The 20,354-nt window shown below is 40.0% G+C and overlaps 1 protein-coding gene across 1 annotated transcript; it reads right to left on the reverse strand.

Annotated features, from left to right (window-relative positions):
• Positions 1-407: 407 nt before the first annotated feature.
• Positions 408-19,538, reverse strand: fah (fumarylacetoacetate hydrolase (fumarylacetoacetase)). The gene is made up of 14 exons (XM_069711449.1): positions 19,424-19,538; positions 18,626-18,736; positions 17,809-17,930; positions 16,605-16,654; positions 15,789-15,879; positions 12,701-12,798; positions 12,079-12,131; positions 11,791-11,890; positions 6,176-6,306; positions 4,892-4,967; positions 3,902-3,948; positions 2,539-2,640; positions 2,136-2,253; positions 408-614 (listed from the first exon to the last, which is right to left on the reverse strand). The coding sequence occupies exons 1-14, from the start codon at positions 19,502-19,504 to the stop codon at positions 538-540; spliced, it is 1,257 nt and encodes a 418-aa protein (XP_069567550.1). The 5' UTR covers positions 19,505-19,538; the 3' UTR covers positions 408-537.
• Positions 19,539-20,354: the final 816 nt, after the last annotated feature.

Here is a 20,354-nt window from a genome sequence, read left to right on the forward strand (position 1 = left end):
TGTTGGTTTTCATGGGATTTGCTGATACTGGAAAAAATGAAAATCTTCTAAATGAATGTCACGTTAACCCAGACATTTGATTGGCAAAGTGAAACAAACACATGGACACAATGATATTAAAAATGGTGGATTTCATTATAAACTGGGAGCCAGGACTCGCAAAACATCAGTAACACTGATCGCGGTACGGCAGTAACACGGTGACATGATGTGGGAGAATCCCTCTGATAGATGAATATTTCAGAGGATTTCAGTAACAAGGTCACAGTACAACTCTGCAGAGCTCTGAGGCGACCAAGTGAATCAGAGAAAAGCTCGTCAATTATTAACGACTGCTGGTGTCACAAGAAAGACGTGTGTGTGTGAGTATTTTGTGTGTGTGTGTGTGTGTGTGTGTGTGTGTGTGTGTGTGTGTGTGTGTGTGTGTGTGTGTGTGTGTGTGTGTGTGTGTCGAGCTGTAGCTTTAGATGTTTGTGTGTTTCAGTATTCATGTTCCACAGAAGGATTCCCACATAAACAACGACAGCTTGTTGAGTTTCAGTGCTGCAGGGCAGGAAGGATGGAGCCCAGGCAGGGTCCGAAGCCCACTCTGAATCCATCTCCTTCACAGTAACCTAGATGGAGGAAGACGTACAATATTAGTGTAGTTAAAATCTGATTATGGACATCATGGACGTGATCAGAATTATGTTTCATTGTTTTTCCTTCTGTGGGTGAACGTGCTTTTCCTGCCCTGCTGCTCGATAGTCATGACTTCACTTTACTTGCCTGATGATCTTTGTGTCTGGAATTAAGTGGATCAGTTTCTTGTCCTTTGCTTTCAATGTCACCCTAACTCGGTCTTTCTGTCTTTCAGACCTTCTGATGATCTTATTTTCATAAATATCTAGGTCTGGCTACACTCCACTGGGAATCCCTTCCAGCCGCCGTTGCATCCTAATGAGGTAGAACTCGGTTCAATTTGAATATATTGGAGCAGCTTTAACCGATTGGCATTGACCACCATATGCACCAAAACTCTCCCACTGCTGCAATAACATTAAGAAGAAAAAAAAAGGTTGATGTTTTCCACACATATCGACTGACACTGGTCACTGATTGGTCAACATATTAAATCTAACTTTGAAATAAAAAGATCCTGACAGCTGTGATGGAGCTCGATGTTCAGCTCTGTCCTGAGAACAGATGTTATGAAACAATCATTTCTGTGTAGCTTATTAATAGACGTGTTCCCAGATACAAATGTTCTGCATGAATATATGGGTTTGCTCACAGATCATAAGGAAGTATTTCCAGCCGTTGCATCCTAATGGGCCACACATACTGATCACTGATTGGTCGGCCCTTTAAGATGTCCATTCAAACGTTATTGTGAACAGTGTTTACAGACTATAATCACTATAATCACTATCAGTACACGACCTGGAAATACAACGTTGTAATGTCTTCTGGGCTTGAGGGGGAAAGTCTAAGAAAAAAAACTCTTCTATTATTAGCGTTTGCACAGCCACTCTGAAGGGCGGACCAATCGGCAACAAGTGTACAATAACAAGTGTTTGTCCCGCCCCTCCTTCATTGTGATTGGACGGCTGGTGACAGTGACGAGCACAGAGTGTTAACATTTTTCAACTTGAGACAACTGGAAAATAAACACTGAATGTTTCAGCGCTCAGCGCAGAATAAACACTCTGCACCTCGTAAAGCTGCTGGCATTCATTAAAACTATTTAAAAATATGCTGTAGCCAGGAAAAAGAACGCATACCGCTTTCAGCACATGCCGATTGGTTGAAATTAACTGAAGGTCTACGGCCAACGACTGCAAACGATTCACTACGGAGGGCGAACAGACCCATATACATGCAGTAACATTGGGACTGGTTCGCACCAGACTACCTCTGAGGGACAAAGGGAATCCCTGATGGTATCATGGAGATTTCTGCGTTCTCTGTGGGTTTGGAGACCAGACATTTGAATTCAAATGGAAATGGAAAATTAAATGGTCAAATGAAAGATGTGTTCAACTTTTCTCGGTTGCTGCTTCAGTATACTGTCATAAACCTCCAAATGATCTCTCCTTATTGAATCATAGTGGAGATCTGACACCAGAAATATGAAAACATATCACCAGTCTAACCTGTGATGGTGACTTCATCTCCATCCTTCAAGAAGGTTCTAGTTTCTCCTCCTCCGAGATCAACGGTCTTAGATCCTCTCCATGACAGCTCAAGCATGGAACCAAAACTCTGTGGATCCTGTGTAGATAAACCAGGCCAGAGAGTCAGATCTGACAGATGGGAAAAGTGATTTACAGATGAAAAAAATGTGTGTTTATGTGAAAGCAAGAATTTGTAAACATCTAAATAGTCATTTATAAAATAAAGAAAAAGAAACGGAAGTAAAAAATGTGAGGCCCTCCTTTACTGAAGTGACTCGGGGGAGTTTTAATAGAATTATTCTCATACAAATATATATAATTAACAAAAGCTCCTATTTATTTTTCATCAAGAATGGAGTATACTGTGCATGCAGACACTCACAGGTCCACTGATGGTACCTGAAGCCAGCAGGTCTCCGGGTCGGACGTTGCAGCCATTGACCGTGTGATGGGCGAGCTGCTGCTTCATGGTCCAGTACATGTACTTAAGAGAGACGGAGAATAAAAAGGAGAAAGAAAGAAAGTGGGGAGACAGACTTTATACAATTTTTTTCATACCAGTTCATTATTTTCATAAATCAGGAGGCCGGTCAGACCATCCTCTGCAGGCTAGTGATGGCTGAGAGCACCAAGTGAGTCTGCGTCACATGGAGCCTCAAGAGATGTTGTAACCATTGAGCAGGAACTGTTATAATAAGTTGACAAAGAAGGTGTAGTTGTGATACAAGAACCTGCAGAGCTAAAGAAAATAGTGACTGTATCAAAATCAAAGGCAAGAAGGAAATATCACATTTTTCTTTAAACCCACGTGAGTACGCACTTACAGCCTGAGGGACAGAGGAGCAGAGAGTTTGATATAAATTGCTCTTCCAATGAATCAGTTTAACGATGGAGAATACACACAATTGAAACTAGTGGGACATAAAATGTCACAGAATTAATGAGCCAAAAATCTTATATTAGCACAATAGCATAATATCTCTTCAGAATTTCAAGAATTGTTAATATTTTAACTGATGTAAAGGTTATTATTAAACAATCAGATTAAATGTAAAAAAAATATAAAATAAAAACATTACTTTGTCTTAATCAGCTTGGAGTATTGTGTTTTTTTGTACTTTTTATTTTCCAAAATCTTTATCTTCCTAATGCCACTAACATTATCTATTGCTATTTAATTATTGCAGGTTTTTTGTGTTGTCTGCACGTACTTAGCATGTTTCCCATTCTCACACTCACACACACACACACACACGCACGCACACGCACACTCACACACACACACACACACACACACACACACACACACACACACACACACACACACACACACACACACACACACACACACACACACACACACACACACACACACAACAGAGCTGCCATGGAAGGTGCTCGTCTGGAGAGGTCCAGTGTCCTGCACAAGGAAACTCTTCGGCATGTGGACAGGAGGAACCGGAGGTTGAGCCGTCAACCTCCGGTTCGGTTCCGATTCGGAGTTTAAAAAATGTCCCCTCGGGGATTAATAAAGTAAATACCTACCTACCTACCTAACCTTGCAATTAATAGACAACCCAGCTGAGCCATATGTGTGTATTGATTTAGTGTCCTGCATGTATTATGTACATTATATTTCCAGTAGTGATCACAATGTTCGTTAACAACTTCTGTACTGTTTAACCTACCCACATAACATAGTGTGCTTGTTATTGGGGCTCTGGCTCAGAACACGAGATTCTTACCTTGAAGTTTGACTTGCAGATGTTTGCCGCCTCGGCCATGCTCCGTCCTTTAAGGGCGAAAAGAAAAATGTACTTACAGTGATGCAGACAATCACTTCATAACCTACTGCAGTACTCCTGGCACGCAGCAGTGGGTTATAGTGAAAGCAGAAATAAGGCTGCTGTACAGGACATGTACAGTATTATTCAGCTGTAGACAAACTCATTACATCCAGTATTTTTGTGGTGCTTGTAATATGCTGGAGTGTTTCCATTTTCTGTTACCTCTTCTCCAAGACTTTTCACATTCAGAAATATTGTACTTTTTTATACTGTAAAGTTAAAGCTGTGTGTACTACTCACTCTACAGATTTATATTTTCTAGTAACACTAGGTAACTGTACATGAATTATCAGGAATGAATGCATGACTTAAGCATTACTTCATGCATTAATACCTCCCAAATGATCAGGAAGTAACTTGAGTTCAAAGTCTTTCATTCATGATCTCATGCATGAACAACACATTCATTATAACATTAACTAAGGCAAGTACATCATGCATGATTATTCATGATTCATTAATCATGATCGTGATCAAGTGTTTGCAAAAAAAAGTTGTGCCATTATCATTGTTACCACGTTAGTTAAGGAGCCACAAACTAATGCGGAGTTATTGATGACTACATTGTTTGGATGTCAACAGCATTCATGAGCAATGTGCTGTGATTGGCCAATTTGTGTTTCTGTTCATTTACCAGCAGGTTTCCATGAATAAGACACATGACATAATAACTCAGACATCATTATAATTGAAAAACATGTGTTCTCACATTCATTGTTCTGGCATGTTCTCTATTTGACGTTGGATAGTAAATTAAACTACCTAACAGTTAATGGCAGTTAGAAATTAGCTGTACCTTGAGCAGCTACAACATGAAAATGTAAAGCTGATGCTAACAGGGGCGAAGTTGTACAGTTGATTTGATGACAGTCACTTTGTGTTCAGTACCTTTTAGTGACACAAACAGATTGATGTTGAAGGTGTAAGAATCTTGGTGTTGCAGGTACGGCAGTGGTTCTGGATCCTGTTGGAAGAGAAGTAAAAACCTCCAGGTCACAGGCGCTCCAATGTTCATGACAGTAGACCAAAATGAGACAAAACATCTTCTCTATTCTTAAATCTTTAATACTCGTTAGACAAGACATTTAAGGATTGCTATTAAAGGTGGCATCAGAAGAAAGCCCATGTTGTCCTCCAGATCTTAAAGCTTTTTTCATTTCAGTTCATTAGATTCTCATCTCAGACTTGTTTACTCTTACATGTACTTTTGCAACTTTTTATGTTAAATCTATTTCTTTATGTAGCTTTAAAGCAGCAAAATTTCATCTTTACTCAAATTCCTTTTGGTTTATAAATCAGTACTTTTAATTTTTACGGTGTGACACACTCATCCTGCTGTGTTTTCTTAATTGCTATCCATCTTGGACTCGTATCTGTTAACGCCATATGAAAAGGTAAAGACAAGATGACCACAGAAAACCATACAGAAATGAACAAACCATTCTGATATCACAATTTTACATTTCTTAATTAGTGTAAATATATTATTTGCTGTTAGAAATTCTTTCTCAAGAAGTTCGTTTTTACTCTCGGTCTCAATTTGTATTTGTTTAAGAACTGTTTTAATGTTCCTACTAACGTCTTACCACTGAAACATCAGGCTGCTAGAGATTAAAGGCTAAAGTCACAAAGTACTTCTAGATGTAAACTACACCTACCAAGTAAACTACATGTCAGCATGTTTTGACCCAACTGGCCATGGCTAGTGATAAATCATGTGCTTTTGTTTGGGCAAAAAAAATGGTTCAAAACTTTTTGCAGCAGCAAGACAGTCACTGAAGATTATACTGTCTTTAAAACAACCATATGGTTTGTTAAAATATGATTTTAGTCATGAAAAAACTAATAACAGGTCTCTTCAGAAGTTCTGTTGGAAACAAATTATACATAGGCATTTAGTTAATACATGGCAAATGAATATATAGGCTACAGTAAATGAATTATTAGGAATTGTTGAGAGCGAGTTCATGTTCACAGGTTTCAAATGTACAAATCTGGCAACCTATTCTGAAAACACAAACACGAAACGAGGCCTGCAGCAGTTACACGAAGCAGTTCTTCACCATTAACTCGTTACAAAATTCTCCTTTGTGAAATGAGGCCTGTATTGGACTCCGAGACCCAGACTGGACACTTCTCCTTGTTGATGAAACGTGTGACTTTTATATTCACCTGGATGGTGTTAGGTTCTGCAAAAGGTAACAGTGCCTCCATCGGGACGACCCACGGTGAGATGGTGGTCCCAAAGCTCTTCCCCAGGAAAGGTCCCAGAGGAACATACTCCCACGCCTGGATGTCCCTGGCTGAGAAGAAACACGGTGCATAAGTACGCAGGATATGAGTCTGGTCCTAACCTTCAGATACAAAGGATTACACAATGATAAAAAAAGTCGGGCAATTTAGTTTCTTTAAGATCTCTTCCTGTGGACAAAGAAGAGATGAGCACAGTGTTTTTGACAAACTTTGTTGGCACATATGTTTAATATCCAAATTTGCCTCAGGAAGGTTGTACAACCTCTGAAAGGTCATTATTGTAAACACACATCTTCATCAAAAAGTGTCCTTTGCTTTGCAACATACAGAACAGCACTTCATGATTCCCAGCTGAACAGAAGAAAAAGTTATCTTGAATAACATTGCGAAAGTGTTTTAGTGAATTCGATTTTTTTTTTAAAAGGCTTATATGTGTCACCATTTTTTTTTTACTGTTCATGTTATTTTATAGCCAAATTTAATTTAAATGAAAGTTCAATAATTCTAGTTTGCAGACAATAAATACACTCACACGTACATCAAACTTCCTGGATTAATAAGCACTTGGCTCAAATTGCATTGGCAGGATCACAAGGTGCCTAATTCTACTTTAATTAAAAATGGTTCCTATAATGACAACAACAAAAGATTGACGACTTTATGTCATACCAACAATCAGATATAGAGAAAATCCACGACAATAGTCACCAAAAAAAGACCAAGCAGAGGACGTGATGACGATGATGATACGAGTCGCTGCTCTGTGACTGGTAATCATCTGAAGAACATTTTCGGTTCAAAGTCAACATGTTCGGGGTGAAATCATGTGACACAGTTACTGCTGCTCCTCTCTCTCATAAGCTCACTGTTGCATCTGCAGAAAAATAATCTCTGACAGATCATTTCTCAGAACAAAGAAGAGCCCGTCGGTCAGAGTCACTTCTGCTCAATGAGCCCTGCAGGCACCATCTGTGTTACCGCAAACCGGTTGGCATCGGAGAGATACTCCTCCAAACAAACACGCAAACTTAACAGTTTATTTTATATTTTTAAATGATAACAATGTGTGTTTTGTTTGCTCATATTTATAACCAACATCATAACGGTTTGACCTGCAAAAATCAAATCATATTTCTACTTAAAACAGAATGTAATGTTCCAACTTGGTGCCAAAAATCACATCTATAAGACTTCCTCCTCTTTCAGTGGAAACTATTTTAGTCTTAAATGACAGAAAACACAAACAATGGTGGAAAAAGTACAAATACCCTTCGATAAATACATTCTTAAATCAAATTAATGGTGTATTTACGTAGACGAACTCAAGTCATTTCAATAAACAGGTCTCACGATTAATGTATGAGTCTAATTTGTTCCAAGATTTTCTTCAATAAAAGCCTAAACTCTGTTGATGGCTTTTTCAAGTCTTAAGTCAAGTTCTCGTTTCTGTGACTTCAGTCTGATTGGACTGCAGAGATGTGCAACAACTGCATACTACATGCCAACTCTGAGCAGGTTTTGTTTGTTTACACTGAAAAAACATGAAGTCAGTGACATTGTAACCTTCGTGAGAAAGTACTCCAAGTTTCATCGCTCAAAATCAGCACCTGAGTTACACATGCTTCTGTGAGCAGCGGTCCAGGTGTGGCTGCGATTTCTCTGCTGACATGACCAGTGGACACGCATACAATATTTTGAAAAATAATTGAAATGCTTCAGGAAGTGTACGGCAATGACGCATTGAGCCTGGAGAGGTGTTTTGAATGATTTCTGTGTTTCCAATCGGTGGAACTTCACCGTCCAAAACCACAAAAGGTGCATCAGGTCAGGAGCCACCAGCTCGGTTGTCTTTTTGCACCGTGACATCGTCCACCGGCGTCAGACTGTCAACGCCGAGTTCCACTGTGACGTTCTGAGGCGAAAACATTCACTCCAAACCACCTGAACTGTGGCGTCATGGCAACAGGGTTCTCCTCCATGACAACGCACCATCTCACAGCAATTTGAAAACGCACAAGTTTCTCGCCAACAACAACACAATCATTGTTCCCCTCCACCCCGACTCGCCAGATTGGTATTTCATTACTTCTTTCTGTTCCCCAATAATTTGTCACAAGCTGTGATGAGCGCCTTCTGCTCAAGTTTCAAGTGTGTAAAACATCAGACGCACCCGGACCGCTGCTGACAAAAGCACGTGTAACTCAGGTGTTAATTTTGATCAGGCGATAAAACTCAAAATACTTACTGAAGAAGCATCTGTGCTCCGTGCACGTCACCATGCTGTACAACAGGAAGAGTCTCTGAACCTTCTGATCGACCCTCTTACATACTTATAAAGAAGTGGATTTGCCACTGATGTACTTCACAGAGGGGGTGTGGGAACAGCTGTAAAAACGTAAAACCCTGACGATGTCACTTTCTAGAAGGAAGCACCAAGCTCAGCCGCACCAAGTGGGAAATAAACATAATAACTTATCCACGAGGGTCCGAGCCTTCAGGTGGATGCAGTGGTGGAGGCGGGGCTTCCGAAATGCTCTATAAACTGCAGTAGTATTAACAGCATACTTGAAATGCACAGTAATAGCAGTATCTCCCTGCACCCTGTGCTCCCATAGGGTTCTCCACTTGGAAGCTAATGAGGCAACAGTCCCATAATCTTCCACTGCTTTAATGTCTGCTCTCAGTATCTTCTTCTATCATCATGGAGAGACACAGCTCATTGGCTGAGAGCCTTGAAGAAATTACTTTTCAATTAAACTATTGTGCACCACTGACGGGAAAGAACAAAGAAGAGCATTTAAATTAGCATGCAGCTGTACGGTAGGTTGTTTTTTTTACGGCAAATATTCACAGAGAGCCTTCGGTGAACTCTGCTCAGACGGATCTCCGGAGACCATCAGCAGTCAAGTACAAAATGAAAGCAATGTCAGTTCGCTTTCAAGCTGCACATTCAGCAGAAACGTCACAGACTGAAAAATGTCTAACACTGTGCTATAGTGAGAAGAAGAAAAAAAAAATGAAACTGGGCCGGCTGTGCAGAATTCAGCGTGCAGCAGTGTGACGGCATCTCATTGAGACATTACTTTGGAGAATGTGTTGCATAATTTGCCAGAGATAATTTCAAATGCATAACATACAGGCTGAATAATATCCTTATTTACTATATTTTGAGGGTGATTTTAGGTTAAATTCAAAGGTTTTGATTCTATTTTCCTTTTTTTTGTTGCTGATGCAGCATTAGTTAGTGATTTCCTTGTAATTAACATTACAGTGTCAGCTCACTGCCTTTATGACTTTCTCTATTTGTAGTAGGCACTTCAATGATTTAATTGTCCCTCTCCTATATAAATGTTTACATTCTCTTCACATATGTCAGTGAGACTGTGAACAGACAGTCATAAATTGTAAGAGCACTGTGAGGGGACAGTGAATTTGTCTTCATTCCTCTTGAGTCGTCCGTTTTGAAGGCTTTGTTATTGTCACTGACCGAATCAGCAGCTTTCAGCGGTGGAGCGCCGCTCACTGGTGGCTGAGAGGGCTGCTGTGATACACAGCACATTACTGCCTCATTAAAAGACCATCGAAGGACTGCAAAAGCCAGACATCATCATAATATACTAACTCTGTCTTGGAGAGTTGGGACCAGTCGAGTGCTCGTTTTCATACTGTAATGAACATAATGGGGCAGCGAGAAACATTGTGGCCCTCCGATTGAACCTGAAGCCATCAGAAGGACCTCATCACAGTGATTCATTCACTCACTGCCTCTAAACACTGACAATATGCTTCGTGACATTAATACTGAAATGCATTTTGAACATGACTACTGTGACTGCTTGGCTTTGGAGAAATGTGAATGAACCACATAGTGACTACCACATTTTGTACTGAACCAGTGAGGGTGTCACGTTTATCATCATCATCATCATCATCATCATCTGTCCCTTGTGCTCAGCTCACCTGACGGAACAGGTGTGAACACACTCAGGAAGCACCGAGGAGGCTCTCAGAGTCCATCAGACCTCATTCAGAGGTCGTCTGGGACACTTTTCATTACATTCTCTCAGCAGTGGGAACGCAAACACGTTGTGGGCCAACAACAATAGAAATACTGAATGCAGCTCTCTGTGTCACCAGGTTTTGTACATTTTCTTCCTCTCTGTTACCAGACAAAAGATCCTGCGTGATTCTGCCAGCCCCTCAAACAGTTCATTTACCCACCGCAGCGCAAGGCCCGACCCAATGAAGCTCCAGTAAGCAAAGATGTTTCATTTTGTTAAATGATTCAACTCCTCTAATTCAAAAGCACAAAGCGATTTGACATTTCCACCTCTATTGTATTGCTCGTGAAGTTCGTGTTGTTTATGTTATTTCAACAACAAAAAAAGTACAGTTCTCGTTCACAAAAAGAAACAAAATCATATTTACACTGTCTGCACCGTGTAGACCTGCGTAGAGCAGCCCAGAGCTGTAAACTCAGTCCCTAATGAGAAGGCCACTGTTGTATTGTTCCTCACACTTCCCTCTGCAGCGGGTCATAAAGAAGTAATATCTGCTGCTGTGCTTTATACACACAGAGCTAATGTGGTCTCTGCCGAAGGACCAATAAAAGAAAAAACAAAAGTAGTAGTTGTGTTCAAATACCTCTCGCTGCACTGTGTAAATAGGCTCCTAAATCACAGGCAGTCCGGCTGTAGCAGCACAGAAGATTACAGAGTTCGGGCATATTAAAGCGAGGCTGGTCTGACAGGTGACTGTGAGGAAAGGGTATAGATGAAGTATAAATCCTCACGTTCACACATTTTCAATTCATATATTTTTTTTGAAATGCTGATTATAATCTACTTGCTTTTCTCTCAGTCATACTGCTTCCTGTTTGGCAGAGGGGGGACGGTATTAAAGGGAATGACAGAGAGTAACAGCACGTCCTCTCCAGAGGTTTCCAGCTGAATCAATAATACATATTCACGCTTATGTTCGGATGAGGAGCGACTGTCATTTAATCTAAAGCCTATTGCAGCTGACTGAATCTGAAGTGACTGGAGTAACGTCTATAATGCAGAGCTAAATTAAGGAACAAGTGTGCTTCTAAGTGAAATGCCACTGTTAATTAGTGCCGTTGATTTGGCAGCAAGCCGTCAGTATCAGTTCAGACAGCACAACAAACTTTACTGGCATCGGCTCTGAAATACACATTTAGTAAAGTGTTAAACTATCTACATCCATATTTAAGCACTTTCAATGTTCACTCTTTTGCTGAAAGTTGTTGTTGAGGCTCAAACTTCCTTTAATTTAACAACTGTCTTTTCCAATCACTGTTAATGTTTAGAAAACTCATAAATTCTGGAGCTTTAATTTTGTCGTATGTTAAAGATCTGTTTTTCTGGGAATTTCTGTCATTTCATATTTTCTAGGAATTATTTCAACGATTGAGAAATATATCACATAAGAATGTGTGGTGGGGCTCTGAAACCATCTCCAAGCATGGACAGCCAGGACGATGTTGGTGTGGTTTGGTGTTCAGACACTCTTACCGCTCCAGTCGTTCATGAGCACCATGCCGAAGATATGTTCATGGGCTTTGTTGATGGGAATGTGCTCCCCAAGCTGGTTCCCTCCTCCAACAAAGAAGGCCTAATCATATGACAGAAGCAGAGTTCAATATGACAGCAGTGACATAATGATGTACGCTCTTTTATAGTAATGAATATCACAGACTGAGGACAACTCAGGCAACCTGGATGTTGAAATGCAGTTACTTCATAATCTATTCAAACATTACAAACACACGGGTTGCTCGATTAAGTAAACACTGTAATCACCATTTCCAGCTCAATGTCCAACTGTTTAGACGGGCCGAACACTGGAGGTTGCACTGGGAGAAAGAAAAACGCAAACACAGGTTAAAGTCTGCGGAACAAAATCTGCTCAGTCACATCACTGCGATTCACATCTGCGGACAATAAACTAGTTAACACGAGAATGACATATTATAATATTAAGAGCATGATGGGATCAACTGTCTGGAGTTTCCTACTGGACTGCTGGAATACTACCTGACTCCTGGTTGGCTTTGTGGTAATATGAGAAGATACAAATGGATGTAGGAACATACACTACATATACAGACAGAAAATATAACTATGACAGAAAGTAAGTCAGTGACTCTGCTTTTAGCTCTGGTTTGGTCTTCCCCAACTCAAAATACTGGACATTATTTCCACCTGCATGTCTCTAACTGTGTCTGTTTGCTTTTCAGTGGTGAGCAGACGGTGTGATGTGTGTTAATCAGAAGCTTTTCACTAAAACAGCTGTCTGCTCCGCTCAGGATTTAGCTATCATGAAACATTTACTTCTACGTGGCGAGTACATTTTCAGATTGAGTAACAACATGTCAGTGATGTGAATATTATGACTCAGCAGTGGTGAACATAAGGTTCTTACTCTGGTCAGGCCTCATCTGGCCGGAGGGGCGGCGGATGGGGGTCCCAGAAACAACCACGGATGATGCTCGCCCGTGATATCCCACAGGAAGCCTCAACCTGCATCACACAATACCCAAGTTAACACAACACGGACGCACTGCAAAAATATAGTTCAGTTTGTGCACCAGCTGACGAGCCCGTCAGTCTGTCAGTCTGCAAATTGTGCACACTGATTCGAAAAATGATTTTACTGAACTGTGGCGCTATATTATTACAGAAGTATTTATGTTATGGTATACCTACATGTACTGTATATAAACACTGTAGAGGGTCAGTGACAATGTGCACAGATATGCTGCATAAGTGCAAGTCAATAATAAGAATGGATACAAAAACAGTCACGTGAAAAAGTAAGTACATCTCATGTAAACTGTCGTTTTATTACATATTTGGAGAAGCGAACATTTGATCCTCTTTGATAAAGTGCCGCTGGATGAAGGTGAGAAACTTGAACAAAAAGGATGTTTTTCAATCATAAAAGAAGAAGAAGGCCAATAGGAGAGCTGAGAACAGGAGCTGGAAGTGACATTTTGGTTGGAATGGAGACACGTCAATCAAATGAAAGCTGTTAATGAGCTCTTTCAACCGTCGAAAGGACAAAAAGGAATTCTTAATCTGTTTTCAGTAATTGATTGAAAACTAAAAGGACTTAACACTGAACACACTGAACCAGGTGACCGCAGAAGTTAAGTGTTCTTACGCTGATTTAGCATTGAGAAATGTATTGTAAGAAGCCTGGGGATCGAGCATGAGTCAAAAATATCTGACAGTAAGACAGGTAGGTCAACCAACAACAACAGCAACAGAAAAGAAAAAAAAAGACAGGTTAACCGCTGAAGATGTGTTATTAAACATATCTTACAACGTAAATTGTAAATGGCACTTATATGGTGCCTTTTCACCTTAGCGGTCTTTACAATTGGCCTCCAATTCACATACAAACACAATCACACACACCAATGCGACTGCGGCGTGCAGACAGGAGAAAACAGGGATTGAAACGCCAACCCGACAGTAGGTGGACGACCCACTCAAGCTGAAACTCAACCGTGTGAACCACAGTTCAGGTCCACGGCTGAATGTTTCCTCTCAGACCGCTCAGAGCCTCACGGTCCAGCTGTGTGTTGACTGTCTGACCCTGGTGGAAGAATTATCGGTTCACAACCCCGTGAATGTCAAAGAAAACCCTAAAACACCTCACCGGTCTTATTTCTCCATTGTCGCAGGCTTTTTGAAGCATTTCAAGCATCTCTGCTGCCGATTTCCCCGAATTTGACACAAACCTTGACGTGTGCTGCCTGCTGAAGGTCAAAGTCCAAGGTCAAAGTGCACACGTCCTACTGTTCACAAAAACATGTGTAATACAAGTGTTGATGTTGATCCAGCAATATGCTAACTCTCAAACTGTTATTGCTTCCTCCTACTCATTGCATAATACAGTGTTGTTCTCCTTTCCACAACAGGAACCGTCTGTGGATGTTTTAATTGCCCTCTAACACACGAATGGCCTCATCAAGCTTCACCCGTCAGCCAGTCGCTCGGCCACTATCTCTTTTCCCCAAGTCATGCTCTTTATGAAATAATCTCTTTGGGCAGTGTTGGAACGTCCTCAACATTCGGTAGCTTACTTCGTATTCCCAAAGATCAGTAGCCTACTTTCATGTTATTCATTTTCAATCGCCCATCTGGCCAAATGGTTAAGTGTCTGCCATTAATATTTTAGTCAAAATAATATTTCTTATCAGAAGTTAATATGGTCAACCCGTTAGCAAACAGTTGCTTCATTACACATCCAGCAGTTATTCTGCAACACTGCAGTCGTGTTTCTGGACACAAGTTGAATGCAAGTTCGATATTTACTCTCTTTTAAGTCTGCTCTAAATTCCAACCAGCTCCTGAGGTCAACGTCTGCCTCCTTCGCGGTTAAAACTGCTGTCTGTCTGTTATTTGGTGAGGAGCAGGTGTACGCTGGTTTTGAGCGGTTTCACGGCGAGCAGCGACCTGCTGTGGCCAAAACCAAGAGCTGCAGACACCGTGGTCATTTCATGTCAGTTCATCACTACAAGCTTTCTTTATTTTTTTACTTCTTTTTTTTTATTGTACTCTATTAATCCCCGAGGGGAAATTCTTTCGCTATTCACATCAGTACATTGTTTTGTTTTTTACAGTAACTTTACACGTTATTATAAAATGATTGGTTATATGGGTCCTTAACTGTCAACAACATGAAGCTATATTTACTCTTTTATTACTTTGGTGGCAGTTTCTGTAGTTTCAAAGAATACACTGAGGCAGGAATCAATAATAACCTGCTGATATTAAATGTTGTGTACGACAGAGTATAAATGGGATGATTTCAGGCACAGTGACTGTCCTTCTCTGGATTGTGGGTTTTATCAGATAGTTTATAAGTTTCACACCAGTTATAACTGACCATAAATAGATCCATTCTTTAAAATCAATGCATGCACATAGATTTGTGCTGGTTTTCCGTTGGACCATTTCCAGTTAGGTCTTAAATCGAGGTCCGATGAATAAAATGTTAAAAAAAAAAAAAATTTAAAAACTAAAACACTGCTCGATAGATATATAGATGAACAGAATGGTCTCCTTATCTGTGTAAAACATGCGGTCCATCGTCCAAGAACTATTACTAGAAACTCTCCTGATCCTTGACGTTTGACATGAGACACTCTGACAGCCGGCAGAGCAGCCTGTCAATCATCTGCTTCACCAAGGAGCAGCGTGTCAGACTCAGAGGGAGAAAGAGATGCCACGGCCACCTCAGTATTCTCCCCACGAGAGCCCGAGAATGAATGAAGGCTGCCCGCCCTGTGAGGCGGTCTGTCGGATGCTCCCACAGCTCTGCTGCAGTGTTTAATCGCACTCGGATGCTCTGAAGCTCAAATCAATTAGAGGGACGTTGCAGGGCTCCTTTAACATACACTGTCTTTCCATATCCGCCCCAACAGTGCAAACGTGTGAAGCATTTTGTTTATTCTATCAAGAGCTGTCGGTGTTTGCTGCTGGTCTTATTCATAGTTTACCAGTTTGGCATCAGTGCGTTCTCCTTTCCCCGGAACATGATGCCAACGTTGGTGGCGTGATCTCTGGAGGAGTAGAAGTCGGTGTAATCGCCTGAGGAACAGAGAGGAGATCAGATGTGGAGGAGGCAGAAACATTCACCTCGACTGTCTGTACCTGTCCTTTATTAATGAAACCTGACTGAATGAGCCAAATCGCCAGGAACATAAAGGTAATACTTTGTTAAACACTGCCCCCTGGTGCTGATGTACATTAACTAATTGACTATGTAAATTATATTTCCTGCATATACATGACATCTTAGAAAATTAAAGCAAATTAATAAGAAACTGTCTTTTGGCCTTTCACAAAAAAATTAGAAACATTGCATAAATATTCATTATTAGTGACTTAAATTACGTTAACTACAATTAAAAACCTGACAATGACAGAAAACTAACACCACAAAGACAAAAGTATGTGGACACCCCCGTCTACATACTTCTGTTCATTCAGTCTGGGATTGTTATTCCTGGTTCCAGTGAAATCTTAATGCTTCAGTGTCCTTCCAAATTACTGTAAATAGTTTCTGTTTGGCCATTTGCTCTTTCAACAAGACAGTAATTTATGCTTTTGAGAACTTTTTTTTCTGCAAGTGCATAATAACAGCCCCATTGGTGGATGCATTGTTCAGGAAGTGTGATAAGACATCAGTTTTAAAAGGTGAGGCCAAAGGGGAGGTCACATCAACCCTGTGGTCTGCCGGGGGAATATCATTTGATTAAACAAACAGCTCTGATAACAGGAGTTTCACCCCTCAGAGCGAAGGGGAGGCTCACCGATGTCGGCAGGAAGGTGCATGGTGGCTGCACTCTGATGGACAAATGCTCTGCAGAGACGAAGACAAAAAGACAAACTTGATTGAAATATGGATGAAGAAAAAAGGACTGAGAGTTAGACAGTGAATAGATGAAGCCTTTAGGAGATTAAAAACTGTAAAACTGTGTTTCCTGTGTAAAAAAAATATTTTCCAAAATATTTCATGGTCATATCCAATGACTTTATCTCCAAGATATTTATTTTGTATGGCTCAGAGGGCATTACAAAACTTTTTTTTACTTAACTTAAAAAAAATTATACTTTGGACCAACTTCAAAATTAACTTCTTCTTTTTTTTTTACAGCTAAATGTATTAGTTTTTCTCAAATTATATTTATGAATTGGTAAAACTTAAAATGTTTCTTTTACCCAAGACAAACATTTTGGTTTAATCTAAAGTAAAAAGATGATTTAATATAAAGATCATACACCATATTTCACAACTACATTTTTCACTTTTGAAAAAACTAATACTTACAACTGCATCCAAGTAAAGTTTTTACTTTCGAATAAACTAATTAAAATACTAAAATTTTGTTACAAACAAATGTATTCGTTTTTCCTCAAGTTAAATATTTGAACAACAGGCACTTGCATAGATTGGTAAAATCACTTTGCTTATCACAATAATTATGAGACATGGAAGAAATGTTGTTTTGCACAACTCTGTGTCCACTCTTTCTTTGTTTTAAACCGGGCTTCGAATAAACACACATGTATAATACTTGATTGTACTATTGTTTGTGGCCTCTCCATTAGAAAAGAAAAAACTTGACACACTTATTATTAGTTTATAGTAATTTATCAATTGAATATTTAAATCAGATAGACCGAGGTATTGATTTGTCTTTAATTATTTCAGTCAGATCATCTGCAGCTCTACAGCCTTTACTGTCCAAATAGTTTGTTGATGATGAGACAGAAAGACTTAAATCTGAAATGTTTTTTTATTTAGTTAGATTTATATCCTGTTGACTCCCATAGAAGTAAGATAAAGCTAAGCGAAGCTAAGATAAGTTACGATAAAAATGTATGAATCCTGAACGGTATGTAGTTCAGGAAACGTGTGATTAGTCAAATCGTAGCTATAACCACACAAAGCAGTACTCTGATGAAGATGTGGTCTCAGTTGCTTCTGCATCTCCAGACTTTACACAGACTGACCTGCTCCGAAGGCTGACATCATCTCTCAGTGTGCTCTCATTGGCTGACAGCAACATTTTCAAGGTCCTCCTGGCCTCCCTCCAGGCCTCATAACCCAGAGCCATGAAAGCATTGAGTGTGGGCTTGGAAGGGGACACAGATATCAATTAAAATACAATACTTCAGGTAGTCTTCCCTACAATCGGTGGCATATTTCTACAATGCAAAACTAATGAATAATGGTGGCCTGCACCACAAACCATGTCTTTACAATGTGCAAATTATCCTGTGCAAAGGTAGCTTTTGTAAAAATATCAGAACCTATAGAGCACTTTAAACTTCATTGATCTGTGAACATACAAGTTACTGGATAAAAAGATGGCAGCCGATTCATTCTAATGAAAGCTAAAAACAAAAGTCAGCACACATATTGAAAATATCTGAGTTGTCCTGTAATTCAGAAAAATCATGCTCATTTTTTGAATTTATTTTTTTGCCACCGTCGGGGCTGCTTTGCCAAGATTTGAATCAATAATGTTCTCAAACATTACAGTCAGATCATCTGCCAGGTGATAGACAGGTGTGCCCCTGTCACACCTCATCACTAAAACCCAGGAGACCCTCTGGAAATAAGTCATAAATGTACTTAAAATGACGGACACAAAGGTTGAATTCACTGGACCTACATTTAAAGAGTACTATTATTAACCTATGGTACTACTAGTGTGATAAAAGAACATACCTGTAGTACTAGTTTCCTATTATGACATTGCACAGGAAGTGTGATCAATATCAGACTAAACAGATAACCTGGGTCACAGTGCCTCTTTGATCTTACCTGGTCAAACACATCCTGATGTTTGGAAATCACAGGTCCTCGAAACAAAGACTTTATCACACTGAGGTCCAATATCTGGTCTCCAATAGCAACACCAATGCGATGTTTGGACTGTGGGAAACACATACACGTAAAATACACATTACTTCCACTATTTTGAATTCATAAAAAGTTCATCAGACCTTAAGTCAATTTTCCTTCCAGAAGAATATGTATCATTTTTGGAAGAGTATTTTTTAAATTCATATTTTTGAAATATATTTTGAATTTGCAGTTATTGCATTTTTTTTTTTTTTTTTTTTTAGCTCTCCTGTCGCCCTCCTAATTTTTATTTTGTTGCATTCTGTTAATGCTGTTTGTTTGGGTGTAGCATGTGTCCTGGCTTTAGTCTTTCTGATGAGAATGGAAAAGGCCAGGACGAGTGCACTCACAGCTGACATACACACCTGTCGTCAGCAAACCAAAGTTACAAAATGATTTAAAGGTTTTATTTTGAAAACCAGAACTTCCTGAATGGTTCTGGTTTTGCAAGACTTGTGCATCTGTCAATGAACCGTTCTGTGATATCATGGGAGGCTGTAGCTCAGTCGGCACACCAATCGGAAGGTTGGTGGTTCGATCCCCTTCTCCTCCTGTTCACACGCCCAAGTGTCCTTGAGCAAGACACTGAACCCTAAAATTGCTCCCGATGGTGTACCATCGGTGTGTTGTAAGACTCTTTGGATAAAAGGGTCAGCTAAATAAAATGTAATGTAAATACCCATTTGAAAACAATAGTACAACGTAAACGGCACTTACATTATCAGGTGTGGAGAATATTCCATAAGGAAGGTTGTGGAAGGAGAAATCCGAAGTTGCATCGACTCTGATGAAGGACATCGTTTCTTTTGCAATGGTAGGATGTTGCACTGAACCTTACAGAGTAACTGAATGGCTGAGCAGTAAGCTCTTCCAGATGTTTAACTTTGGACGGCCCGCCTCCCGCTGCACAGCCAATCAAATGCTGCCTACAGCATCCACCCCAGTCCAGACCTCTGGAAGTTAACGCAAACCAGCCTGTAAATGACTAAGCAAAACTGTAGTGGAGCTGCTGATGGGCCTCATCTGTTGTCAGGAAAAGTTGAGGAGAAAAGGACAGTTTCTAAAAAATTTAATGCAAAGGCCGTCTCAGTAGTTCAAAACATTTCAATGTGTCAGGAAGATGAAGGCTCGAAACCGTTTGAGAGAGATAAAGAAATTTAAGAGCAGAGGATGAGTACAATGTTTTACAAAAGGTGGAATATAAAAGACAAACTAAGTCAAAATGAAGTGTGGGCAAAACATGAGCAAAATGTTTGATGGAAAAGAAATGAATGATTTGAAAATACATGTGAATACATTTAATGTGGATTAACCACCTCATTAAGTGCTCCTGTGTCACAAACAGAAATGAAGATTTGCTGCAAACCTTCTGAGAATGAAATCAACAAACTGAGGAAGACATTCAGTGAGACTGCAGATAACATAGACGACAGCATGTAAAGGACGAACCGAGGTGGTTTTTTTTCTTAACATTCACATGAATTCAGAGTGAAAATATTCTGTGTGCCAAAAAAACTGTTTTGCGAGTACACTTCTCAGATTCTTGAAGTCGGCTATGTGAGACTCTTCTGAGGGAACTTTCCTTTCAAACCGTAACTGCATGAGGTTTCATCATGTGCTGAAAGTATGTGGACATGCCGACTGTCTG

This window comes from Brachyistius frenatus, unplaced genomic scaffold (genome assembly GCF_029030835.1).
Source record: "Brachyistius frenatus isolate BFR_SWC_R1_liver_20210118 unplaced genomic scaffold, ASM2903083v1 Contig_100, whole genome shotgun sequence".
Classification (NCBI taxonomy): domain Eukaryota; kingdom Metazoa; phylum Chordata; class Actinopteri; family Embiotocidae; genus Brachyistius; species Brachyistius frenatus.